Here is a 13136-nt window from a genome sequence, read left to right on the forward strand (position 1 = left end):
TGTGTGTGTGTGTGTGTGCTGGGTGCTGTGTAGCCATCTCTCCCCCTAGTCCGTGTGTGTGTGTGCTGGGTGCTGTGTAGCCATCTCTCCCCCTAGTCCGTGTGTGTGTGTGTGTGCTGGGTGCTGTGTAGCCATCTCTCCCCCTAGTCCGTGTGTGTGTGTGTGTGTGTGTGTGTGTGTGTGTGTGTTTGTGCTGTGTAGCCATCTCTCCCCCTAGGGTGGTATTTTCTTTCTAAACCTTGTAGGACACAGGTCAGTCTGGCTGGCTGGGCCGAAAAATCACTTGACTCTCGGTTGTCTGTGGAGTGGGCACAGACTCCAGGCACTCGCTGCCCCCGATCCTGCAGGCATTGGGGGCCTTGCCGTGGCGTCTCAACCATGCCGTCATCTACCCCACCTCCCCCCCATGTCCATCTGACACTGGGAGCGAATGCGTTCACCTAGAGTAGCCTTATTGCTCGGGTGACTGACGTTTCACAGCAATCTGGGAATGCCCACTTGGTGACCATAGGGCAGGTGGGACCATTGCTGCCCTTGAACTTCTGGGCTGCAAGAGGTAGCCAGAGACAGCTACCCAGACTGGGCTCTGCACAGACCCTTCTCTGCTGAGAAGGGGCAGCAGCGAGGCCCTTGTGCCTGGAGGGTCTGGGTGAGGAGCAAACAGCCAAGGACAGCGACCCGCGCTGGACCCTGGGCCTGCCTGGCGTCTCTTGCCCTTGGTCCTGTGTGGCCCTGTGCGTCCCAGGCCGGCTGTGAAACCCACCTGCTCCGAGCCCTCAGCACAGTCGAGCGGAGTAGAGCTGTGGGTGCCTAGGTTCCCAGTGTCCCCGTGCTCTGTCTCCTAGGTCTGGAGTCCCCGCGCCCGAACATCATCCTGGGGCTCGTCATCTGTCAGAAAGTCAAGCGCCCCTCCAACACCAGCGAGGCGGACAAGGTGGATGAGAAGCGCAGCCGAGTTCAGAGCCAGGAAGACGGGGATGCCCTGACCTACCCTAAAGCCGCCCCTGTGCCACAGGCCGACAAGAAGGTCCCCAAGTATCAGCTCCAGGCCCCAGACTCCGTCACCAGCACCACACCCCCTGGGTCCCCGCCGCCACCCCCACCGCCCCCACCCCCACCGCCCCCAGAGACCCCGGGCACCCCAGCCTCTTCGTCTTCACTCAGAACGGGAGCCCCACCCACTGCTCCGGCTCCAGCTGCACCCCCAGCTGTCCCGGCCACCGCCACAGCCCCCACACCCACCTCGAAGTCTGCCTCGCCCCTCGAGCACATCCTGCAGACCCTCTTTGGGAAGAAGAAATCCTTTGACTCCGTCTCTAGAGAGTCCTCGGAGCCGCTTCCGGCTGGCCCGCAGGACTCCCAACCCAAGGGGGACAGCACGCTGGCAGCAACCCCACTGCTGGACCCCATAGTGCAACAGTTTGGTCAGTTCTCAAAAGAGAAGGTTCTGGAGGAGGAGGAGGACGACCGTCCCTACGACCCCGAGGAAGAGTATGATCCCGAGCGAGCCTTCAGCACCCCCCTCCCCCAGCCCCATGTGGCCGCCGAGCCCCAGCCCTCCGAGCCGGAGGACGTGGCCTACGACCCTGAGGATGAGACCATCCTGGAGGAAGCCAAAGTTACTGTTGAAGACCTACCCAACCGGATGTGTGCCGACGCCCGAGGCGGGGAGCGGCCAGCGGAGGGCACTGCGGGCACAGCCCCGCCCTCCCTGGTGCAGCAGCAGAAGCTGCTGGAGGAGCTCAACCAGCAGATCGAGGAGCAGAAGCGGCAGCTGGAGGAGCAGGAGGAGGCTCTGCGGCAGCAGAGGGCTGCCGTCGGCGTGTCCATGGCCCACTTCTCCGTGTCAGACGCACTGATGTCGCCGCCTCCCAAGGCCGCCGCGACGTTCCTTCCAGAGCAGCCGGCCCTGGCCCCTGCCACATGCCAGGCGGCCCAGGGCTCAGAGGCTAGGCCCAGCCGAGACCCGAGGCAGGCCAGGAGACTGGCCACCGAGAGCGGGGAGGGCGAGGGGACCTCAAGGCCTTCGACCAACCCCGGGGGTGGCCTCCCATCTCCTAGAGAGGACCGTGGGGAGCAGGCCCCGCCAGGGCGCAGCCAGGACCCCCAGCAGAGTGTGCACCTGGAGCCCCCAGCCAGGCCGCCCACTGAGCCCTCTGCCAAGCCAGCACGCAAAGTCCTGCTGCCCACGCCCCCCAGCAGTGCCTTCCAGCCCCCGAGCTTTGGGGCTGCTCCTGGAGGACGGGACCCCATGGCGGGCACAGTGTTTGCCTCGCAAGAAAAGGCACTGGGCCTGCCTCAGAGCGAGGGTCCAAGGAGCCCTCCATTCCCAGAGAGAAACGGCCGCCCTGCTGCCGAGCTTGAAGGAGAGAGGGGGCCCCAGCCCAGGCCTGGCGAGGGCCCTCCAATGATACAGAAAGGCGGAGGACCCCCACCCCAGGGCCAGCGGGAGCATGCCCCTCTCGCCTTTGCAGTGCTAGGGCCCCATGGCCCTGGCTTCCCAGGACCCAGAGGCCCCGTTCCCTCATTTCCAGAAGAAGGGGTCAGCAACGATGGACCACGGGGTCCCCTGCCTGCCCGGTTTGGGGCCCAGAAGGGGCCTATCCCCTCCTTGTTCGCAGGCCAGCAGGGGCCACCTTATGGGGACCCCAGGGGCCCCTCCCCATCATACCTGGGCGGGCCTAGAGGGGGTGCACCATCACAGTTTGAAGAGCGTGGTGACCCCCACGGGGAGAAAAGAGACTTCCAGGATACCCCATATTCAGAGATGTCTGGCCCACCTCCCCAGTTTGAGGGCCAGGAGCCAGCCCCCTTCATGGGGCCACGAGGCACAGCCCCGTTCCAGTTCACAGGGCAGAGGCGGCCACTGCCGGCGCAGTTTAGGGGGCCACGTGGAGGGCCCCCGCCCTCCCAGTTTGGAGGCCAGCGAGGCCCACCCCCTGGGCACTTTGGAGGCCCCAGGGGGCCCCATCCCAACCAGTTTGAAGGGCCCAGAGGCCAGGCCCCAAACTTTATGGCAGGACCTCGGGGGGCTCCCCCCCAGCAGTTTGAGGAGCCGAGGGTAAACTCACCACCACGATTCTCGAACCAGAGGGCGCCAGCCCCGCTCCCATTTGGGGGTCCTCGGGGCTCTGTACCCTTCCTAGAGAAGAACGAGCAGGCTCCGCCACGCTTCCACTTTCAGGGCCAGCCCCCCCAGGGCACGAAGCCAGGCCCAAGGCCCCTGCTGGAGCTGCCCAGTCACCCACCTCCCAGGAAGGACCGCTGGGATGATGCGGGGCCTGCCGCCAACATGGTGGCCAGCGGGCCTGCGCCTGGCCCCGAAGCCGAGTCATGGCCGCAGGCTGACTTCCGAGAGGGCAAAGGGCACGAATACAGGGCCCAGGCCTTCGAGGGCAGGCTCAGGGAGAAGACTCTGGAGGAGGCTGAGGCCCAGCCGGTGGATGGCCGGCAGGGCCGGGCCTTTGAGGAGCGGCGTCGAGAGCGGGAGCACGGGAAGGCCTGGGAGCGGGACCGTGGCAAGAACTGGGGCCGGGACTGGGACAGGCACAGAGACAAAGACCCGAGGAGCACCAGCAGGGACAAGGACAGGGAGGCGGAGCGCAGCCGGGAGTGGGAGCGCAGCCGGGATCGAGGTAGGAACCGCGGCGACCGGGACCGGAGGCGGGACAGAGACCGCTCCAGGAGCAGGGACCGCGACCGAGACAAAGCCCGAGACAAGGGCCGGGACCGCAGGGAGAGGAGCCGCAGCAGGGAGCGCCCCCGGGAGCTGAAGCCCGACACCCCCAGGGGCCAGGACACGGCTGGGCCTATCCCTGCTGCCCAGTCCTAGTGGCCTGGTGCGGGTGCCCACGGCTGCCTGTGCCCGGGGCGCCCAATAGACTACTCAGCAGAGATGCTGTTTCAAAGCCAAGTTTATAAAGCGTGTTGAACAAAACGTTTTGAAATGACTGTGAACTTAGGTGAAGAACAATATTCAGGACTCCCACGGTTACTGTGCTTTTGTGTCGAACACTGTCCTAGGGAGTTTCCCACCTTTTCAATTCTGATGCTTTTGTAAAGATCTTAAGAACTCTTAATATTTCCGTTTAAAATGACAAATGGGAACGTCTACAAAAGCATATTGCTTTCCAAATTATAAAGTTATCTTTTCTGATGACTTGTAATTGTAAGGGATTTCAGTGGACCTTAAAGCCATATTCTAGCGATATCATTCTCTGCTGCCAGCGTGCTGTCAGCAGCAGCTCCTCCTGCCGTCTCTGGAGGGCTTCCCACAAGGGCAGTCGCAAGGCGGCCTGTGCAGGAAAGTGGAAAACAGTATTATTAGTTTGTATTTGGAAAGTGGAGTAAACAAAAGTTGTGCGTGCATTTTTATGGTTGTCGTAAAAAGAAATTGGAGTTACCAAATTTCAGTCAGGGAAAACAAGCCGTATTTCTTCAGTTTGCTCAGTTTTTATGTATTGTCTATAAATTTCTTCCAAGTGTGATTAAAAGCAACAGCTGAGTAGAATTTATGTTGTAAATGACGATGGATTGATGTTTAAATTTTACCATCCTCAAGAAAGTGAGAAAATAAACCAATGAAGTATGCTTTAAAGAAAGGCCCGGGGGTGGGGGTAGGTCTTTGTTTTGCATAATCAGGAGCTTTTTGTGGGTGGGATTTTGTCACCTGGGCAGTTCTTCCCACGGCTCAGAAAGGTCTGCTGGGCCTCAAACTGGTCACAGCCGGCAGCTGATCCATTTGAAGGTTGGTCATTGAAAATGGCACATTTATCTCCAAGTCTGGTCCTGGTTCAGGAACTACAGAGGAAATTGGAAGGTTTCTCTGAAAACCCACCCTGCCCCTTCCGTGGGGATTTTCAAGTTCCCAAGTATGAGATAGAAAACCTTGCTGGTTTATTTGACTGTACCAACATACTTTGATAACTTTTGTGTTCTCATAAACTGCAACTTTGGCGAGTGTAAGACTAGCAGTCCCTTCGTTCTTTGGAGTCTGGCCCCGCTGCAGCACGCAGTTCTCAGTGAGGAAACCCTGGATGGCGTCTCTCCCAAGTGTCAGCAGGTTCAAGTCGGTCCCCAACATGTAGCACGCAGTGAAGGTTTTTTTTTAACATGTAAAAACTCAAATTTTGTAATTTAAATACCCAAATGTAAAAATCAAGTGTGTTTCGTTAGGTTTACTTGATAGAAATTTCTGTATGTAAATTGTATTTTATATTGCAAACTATTAAAACATGGAACTTGACAGGCTTTGTCACTTGACCGGAGTAACACCCACAGGAAGTCTGTGCTTTCAGCTCGTCCTCACTCCACTTCCTTTCTTGATGCAGGACGTTGGGGGCTCAGCCTTCTGTGCCTGTGGGTCCCCAGCTGGGCCACAGCCAGGTGACTTGGCCCTACTCGTCGTCTGTCCGGCAGCCAGACTCGGGGAAGGGGGGGGCGCCCGGAGACCATGCCCAGGGAGTAGCTTGGGGCTCCCCTCCCTTGCTTCTTCGCCTCTGAGTTCCTGCAGGTAATAGGACTAAGAAGGAGGTGTCCAGGGTAACTGACTGTGAGCCAGATGCAGACCTCCTACAGCTCATGGGGTCATCGAGTGGGGACAGGAAGCCTGTAGCCCACCAAGATTCTAGCCATCCAGAACCACCCAGGGCAGTAGGAACTACCAAGGTCTGAGCAGGAGCCAGGTTGTTGCCAGAGCCTGGAAGGCCATGTCTTGGCAGAGCTTGGTCAGGGCTGACCCTCTAGAGGCAAGGAAGAGAGTTCCCACTATGCCTGAGTCCCTGGAGGTTTCTGGGGGACAGGTCCTGAGAGGACCACCCTTGGCCCGTAGGGTACATAAGCTATAGGGACGGACGCACGACTGGGCTAGGGAGGGAGTCCATAAGGGTCCAAGGCAGAGTAGATGCTCTTATATGACCAGCAGGCCAATAGGCACAAGTGGAGAGCGGTTCTTTGCCCAGAACTTCAACTGGCTGCCAGGCCTACGTGTCACTGACCCTTGGCTTGTAAACTTGGGCCGGAATGGGGCTTCTTGACCACCCTGTGGTGCGCTCACCCCAGCGCAGTGGGACTGCTGTACTTGCCCGTCCAAAGAAGTGACTGGCTTGAGTTCAGCTTGAGCCAACACTTGAGGTGCAGACAGGGCCCAGGACCCACAGCAGCTGTGTTCTCACCAGAGAAGCCCCAGGGACACAGCTGTGGTTGCTGTCGAGCTGGTGCCCAGTACCGCACAGGCCTCTCATCTGCACCCCGCAGAGGCAGTGCTCAGGATGTGGCCACAGCTATCTCCCGGGACAACACTGGGCTCTCAAGGAGGATAATAGCCCATGGGAGTGGGGTACTCTACCTGGCCCCCCTCTTCCACACTGCACCCCTCAGCACAACCAGCCCAGTAACGAGCCAACAAACAGTGCCCCAGGGGTGGAGGCAGCCACGGCCGCAGCACCAGCAGGGAGTGGTTATGAAGGGCCCTGGCCAGGGGGAGAGGAGAGGAGAGTGGGGGCGGGGGTGGGTGGCGATGAGAGATGCAAGCGTTTTCCAGTCCAGCCACAAGCCCAGACAACTGAGTGGCACGCAGGGCAAGGTGTAGTCCGTTCACACTGTAGAGCCTTGAGGGCCAAACACAGAGGCAGACCGAAAGCACCAGTAAGTACCATTCACACTTTGATACATTGTGTTTTTCTCACTGCATGCTTCATTGAGCTTCATTGTTTCATACAAGCAGAGTTCTATACACACTTTTGTATCCTTCCACTTGTCATATCTTGGTAATTCAAAAGGCACCAAACACCAGGAGTAGTACTTGGTATTTACGCGTGGTTTCCAAAGTATGTTTTGTTTTAGAAGAAGACATGCTCCTGCCTGGGATAATAAGATCCTGGTGGAGCAGCCACAGCACCAACTGCTAGCCCAGAGGTTCAACCCCACAAGCTCCTCCGCGGGAGAGCGATGCGGGCATGGGCTTCACAGATGACAGCATTGGAAGCCCTGGGGCAGTTCTGTTCTGTTCTCTAGGATCCCTGTGAACCAGAATTGACCAGGTCAGCCAGTCTGGGGCTGGAAGGACAGGGAAAGGAGAGGCAGACAGGAAGAGGAATGGAATGGTGACCAAGAGCCTCCACAAACCACTGCCTCCTCTGCCTCGGGACCAAAAGAACTGGATGGTATCCGGCTACTATTAAAGTGTTGGCCAAAGATTCCATAGAAGAGTATTGACCGCAAGGGGCAAGAGCAGTCGAGTATTTCAAATTCTCATGGAACCAGGCTCCTCTCTGGAGCATAGCAGGTGGGCGAGGCCCTGAAAAGACCCTGTGACAATCTCCAAACCTTATTAAACCAAAATTATTGCTTGAGATCTTGAAACCTGTGGGAAACAGAACGATTTCTCCCAAGTTATCTCCCCCAAATATATGCCAAACTTAAGTACTTTCTGCCTGGTCTTGGCACAAGGGACTCCATTTTGAATCCAGTACCTTCTTGGTTCTCAGAACTCACCTCTCATGGGCCTCCCTCACATCGGCCTCCCCTCCCCTCGCTGAAAACCAGATATCCCCGAGAAAGAATGTTCTTTGAAGATGTTTACTTCACCTACCCTGGTACCTATAGATAAGATTAACGACCACTTCCCTGCATCCCTTGAAGATGTGTTTATTCCACCCATCCCGGACCTATAGATAAAATTAATGAGCGCTTCCCTTTGAAGTCCCTGTGTGCAGCTGTGCCTGCCACCAGGGGATATAAAAACGCAGCCAGAAATTCCCCTCGCGCGGTTTCATTAGCTCAATACGTGAGTTATTGAACCCGTCCGCAAGCTTCTCAATAAAGCCTGCTTCTAAAACTTTACCAATTGGACCTTTAATTCCGCTTCGCGCCCCAAAAACCCTTACACTTTCTGCATGTGGTGAGCGACTATACACCTGGAGGTCAACAGAAGTAGGTATTCTCCCCAGAACAATCAGACTGTATAGTCTATCCATAAGGAAGAGCCCAGGGAGGTCAAGCCCACTCAAGGGTGACCAAGGTTAGGCCACCATCGTGAATCTAGGGTCTGCCCATCTTGTCACCCCTAGTCCCTCCCCTTCCTATCACGTGTACAACCCTAGCTCATCTCCTTCCTGTTAGGCCTATGCCCATTGTACATCCCCCTCCTATTGCTCCAATTGCCTATTTTACAATCCCTTCCTGTGGCGTGTGTCTTTACCTGTAATTATGAGGCATGACGCCCCAAAAGAGATATAAGCCTTGGTTAGCAATAAATCTCTCTCCTGCCCACCAGTCTCCCATCTCCATGTGGACCACCCAGCGGGGCTGAGGTGAGCATGCTACCATGAACTGTGTCTGACTTCTTTATTTTATTCTCCTATCTCTCTCATTCTCTATGACTTTATTATAATCTTTATATATCTCAACTGTACAATTGCACCTATGGAACCTGCAATTAGTTGTAGGGGGCTGGCCTCCCCCCCTCAAATGGCACCCAACGTGGGGCAGTAGGAAAAGAACTTGTGTTGAGTTATACCGTGTGTAACAATTGTACGGCCCCACTGGAATGTAGAGTGAATGGGAAAATTGTGTGAAATGAGGATCCGGTGTGGTGATTGGCAGATAAGTAGTGGAAATAGTGAATGAGTGTTTTATTTTAGGTTTTATTTAAATCATTTTATTGGGGGCTTGTACAACTCTTATTGCAATCCATATATACATCCATTGTGTCAAGCACATTTGTACATTTGTTGCCCTCATCATTCTCAAAACATTTCCTTTGCCCTTGAGCTCTTGGAATCAGCTCCTCATTTTACCCCCTCTCTCCCCGCTCCCCCCTCCCTCATGAACCCTTGACAACTTTTTTTTCCTTTTTTTTCCCTTGACAACTTATAAATTATTTTATCATATCTTACACTGCCCGACCACTCCCTTCACCCACTTTATTGTTGTCAATCACCTAGGGAGGAAGTTATATGTAGATCTTTGTAATCAGTTCCCCCTTTCCACCCCACCCTCCCTCCACTTGAATGAGTATTTCAAAGAGAACAATGGGGCAAGCTCATCCACTTACTGAAAAGACATTTGTAAAAGTAACAAGGAAAAAGATGCGATGTTTTCTAAAAGTAGTAAAAAGGTATAATCCATGGTTCCAAGAGGAAGAAACTTTTGATCTAGAGACTTGGGAGGAAGTCATTGTAAACTTAAAGGAAGCACACGGAGATGGGGAGAATATTCCCATGGAGACATGGTGTCTGTGGGTTCAAGTTAAGATGGTTATAAAACCTTGGCAGGAGGAAGAGAAAGAGGATTATCAGTGTAGTGAGAAGTCTTGTGTCTATCCAAATTTAGAAAAGCAAGCTAAAGTCTCTGAGTATGAATTAAGAATGAAACTTTAGGAAAAACTGAAGAGGCAGGGATTGATTCTAAAGGAGGCAGGCCTCCCACCCTAAAGGAATCCTCATGGCCAAAGCCAAATGCCCGCAGGGGGCTGCAGCCTTCAAAGGTTTTAAAGGTGATAAAGCACTAGAGGAAGCTAATTCCAAGATCCAAAGTGAGGCTATTAAACAATCCCAGGATGCTCCCTTACTTTCAAAGGTAGAGAAACAAAACCAGCAGAGTAGTGAGAAGCCTCTGAGAGACCCAAACTTAAACTTGGTGAGAGGCAGGCAGAATGGGTATCAGGCAGATGAGATTTTAGGCAGAGCTGAGAAAACTTAAGCCTGAATCAGAACAGGAAATGATATTAAAAGCATCTGCTCTGCTCCCCTGTTGGAATTTAGTGTAAAGACCAGAGATTGTAAAACAAGCCAGTGCTGTAGGTAGAGAGATTGGCTCCATAGAAATGCAAACTAAGAGAGTTAACACAGAAGATGAAGTTCAGGAAGTGGAGCTTCAAGATAGACCGGTTGAGAATACCAACTCAGAAAACAGAAGCAAAGTAATGGAAAGCACCTTACTTTCAAGGGTAGAAAGGGGGATCGCAGAAGGAGATTTCGAATTTAGGTCTGATCCTGTTAGAGTTGTTAGCAGCCAGCCTTATGGGAAACACCCACAAGGAATTCACAGTGCTTTCCCCTTTGAGTTGCTAAAACATCTCAAGCAGGCTGTCAAGGACTTTGGCCCAGACTCACATTTTGTAATTAGCATGATAAGGTCTTGAGCAGAATCTGAGAGCTGAACCCCTGCAGACTAGAGAGCCTTAGCGAAAATATGGCTTTACCCTTCAGAATTTTTACAATATCGTATGTGGTGGGATTTTACAGCCCATTCACAAGCTCGGAAGAATGCTGAGGATGGGATGGATATAGGAATTCATCAATTGCTAGGAGATGAGAATTATATCACAGTTGAGTCACAACTACAGTTTACTGAACAGACAATAACGCAGATACATAAGGTTTGCCTAGATAATTCCATCAGGAGAGAGAAGGCCGAGCTACATGGCTATAAGACAGCAGAATGATAAATCCTATGTTGACTTTGTGTCCCAATTGGAAAATTCTATTTCCAAATGTATAAAAAATGTCCAGGCAATAAAAGACTTACTGCATAAGCTATCTTAGGATTTCTCTAGTAAACACTGTAAAAATGCCTTGCATCCTTACAGGGAACAGGGCACGCTGTTGGGGTTATTTTAAGATAAGCCGGAAAGTAGAGACAGATGAATACAAGGCCAACCTCATGGCAAATTACATCCCACCTAAAAGAAAATGCTTTAGTTGTGGGAAGATAGGGCATCTTCAAAGATTGTGTAGACAGCACAGGTCAATCAGCCTGGCTGCAAAGAGCGAGCTGCGGCCTGCACCCAAGCATGGGCTAGGGCCACCGAGTTCGGGGTTAAAAGTATCCAGACTTTGCACCCGCTGTAGAAAGGGAACTCATTGGGCGAGGCAATGTTGCTCAAGATTCAGCAATAAACAATTATCATTAGCTAATTCTTCCCAGCAGGGAAATAGACAAAGGAGCTTGATATAGACCAAGCCCAACAGCACAGAAGGCAAAGCCTCTGCCTAACCCAACAGAAGAATCTTTGAATGGCAGCAATCACAGGTGTCCCCCAACCTTCACAGCAGGAGATCAGACCTAACCAAACTTGTGAAAGCCCAGCCCCTGTCCTCACCTCAGTAAGTTTAATTACCCAAGTAAGCCCTCACAACAGTTTGTTGATTCTAAAATGCAGGAGCCTCTTATTGTAAGAGTAATACAGTTTTTATCAGGAAGCTTTAACCTAAGAACTCAAGGAATTCAAATTGATACTGGAGTTATTCAAAGTTGTGCAGGAAAGCTAAAAGCTGTAATTGGGTCTGCTACCTATAAAAACTATGGGATGTTTTATTAGGAAAGTCCCACCTAAATTCTCAAGGTGTTGCTGGAATTATTGATCAGGATTATGAAGAAATTAAGGCAGTGATAAAATCTGATATACCAAGGTTTATAAAGAAGGAAGATTGCTTAAGCCAATTCTTGCTTGCATTTCTAGAGTAAAAAATGTGTACTTATCGGGAAAGAGTGCTTGAGAAGTCTGACCACCCTTTACATCAAGGGGTCTTCTGGATGCTGTTGTGGGGAAACCACAGCGCCCCCACATGGAGTTAGAAATGGAAGGGAAAAGGTCTTTCAACTCTGGATATGGGGTCACTTCCTCGGGGCATTAAGACCCCCACACACACCATTAGCTTCCCCTAAAGGATTGAGAGAAGTTAACCAGGACAGAATCTTGCAAGATTGTAAAGTCCTGAAGGGAAATGCAGCTTGATTGAGCCTGTAACCTTACTGGTGAACTTGGAGAAAAATGTCTGCTTGTTAAGTTAGTTCCAGAACAGCTGGACAAATTTATTAGGAATTTTTTTCAGTCTTTTAAATCATCCTGAGTAGGGTAAGAAGTTCTCACAATTAGTTAACTCTCTAGATTCTCTGAGAGCTGGAAGCAGAAATTTACATAACAATGAACTCTAGGTAGTTAGACTGGTCCCAAATCTACAAAGCAAGCTAACTGAGACTGCTAGCAGTGATTTAAAATCGGCATTGTGAAAACAAGGGGGAGAAGAGTAATCCTATGTGTGACAAATTTTGTTTAGCCATTTTAACTAAAATATTTTCCTTCTTGCTAAAAGCTTGTAACAAAATTAGGTTAGATAAACACATTTTACTTCTTTTTATGTTTGTTTTCTTTGTTTTTATTTTTAAAATCATTTTATTCGACTCACTCATTCACTGACTCACTGACTCACTCACTCTCATTCACTCACTCGCTTGCTCACTCACTCACTCTCATTCACTGACACTCACTCACTCATTCATTCACTGACTCACTCACTCACTCACTCACACTCACTGACTCATTCACTCTCTCACTCACTCTCATTCACTGACTCACTCTCACTGACTCACTCTCACTGACTCATTCACTCACTCTCATTCACTCACTCTCTCATTCACTCACTCATTCACTGACTCACTCTCTCACTCACTCTCATTCACTCACTCGCTTGCTCACTCACTCACTCTCATTCACTGACACTCACTCTCATTCACTGACTCACTCTCACTGACTCACTCTCACTGACTCATTCACTCTCTCACTCACTCTCATTCACTGACTCACTCTCACTGACTCATTCACTCTCTCTCATTCACTCACTCACTCTCTCACTCACTCATTCACTGACTCACTCTCTCACTCACACGCTCACTGACTCATTCACTCACTCACTCTCACTCTCATTCACTGACTCACTCACTCACTCTCATTCACTCACTCACTCACTCTCATTCACTCACTCACTCACTCACACACTCACTGACTCATTCACTCTCTCACTTACTCTCTCACTCTCATTCACTCTCTCACTCACTCACTCACTCTCTCATTCTCATTCACTGACTTACTCTCTCACTCACTCACACTCACTGACTCATTCACTCACTCACTCTCATTCACTCACTCACGCACTCACTCACTCTCTCACTCACTCACTCTCTCTCTTACTCACTGACTCATTCATTCGCTCACTCTCTCTCACTCATTCTCTCTCACTCGCTCTCATTCACTGACTCACTCTCTCACTGACTCACTCTCACTGACTCATTCACTCACTCACTCTCATTCACTCACTCACTCACTCACTCTCACTCACTCACTCACTCACTCA

General features: G+C 51.7%; 1 protein-coding gene across 6 annotated transcripts in view; it reads left to right on the forward strand.

Annotated features, from left to right (window-relative positions):
- Window positions 1-5245, forward strand: part of DIDO1 (death inducer-obliterator 1) — a 44070-nt gene extending 38825 nt beyond the window's left edge. For all 6 annotated transcript variants that reach the window (XM_045296913.1, XM_013008136.2, XM_045296915.1 and 3 more), the window contains exon 17: window positions 846-5245. In XM_045296913.1, coding sequence (XP_045152848.1) covers window positions 846-3832 — 2987 coding nt within the window. In that variant the 3' untranslated portion in view covers window positions 3833-5245. The remainder of the gene's footprint in view (window positions 1-845) is intronic.
- Window positions 5246-13136: the final 7891 nt, after the last annotated feature.

Source organism: Echinops telfairi, unplaced genomic scaffold, assembly GCF_000313985.2.
Source record: "Echinops telfairi isolate 266 unplaced genomic scaffold, ASM31398v2 ScPeMD7_7414;HRSCAF=8452, whole genome shotgun sequence".
NCBI lineage: Eukaryota > Metazoa > Chordata > Mammalia > Afrosoricida > Tenrecidae > Echinops > Echinops telfairi.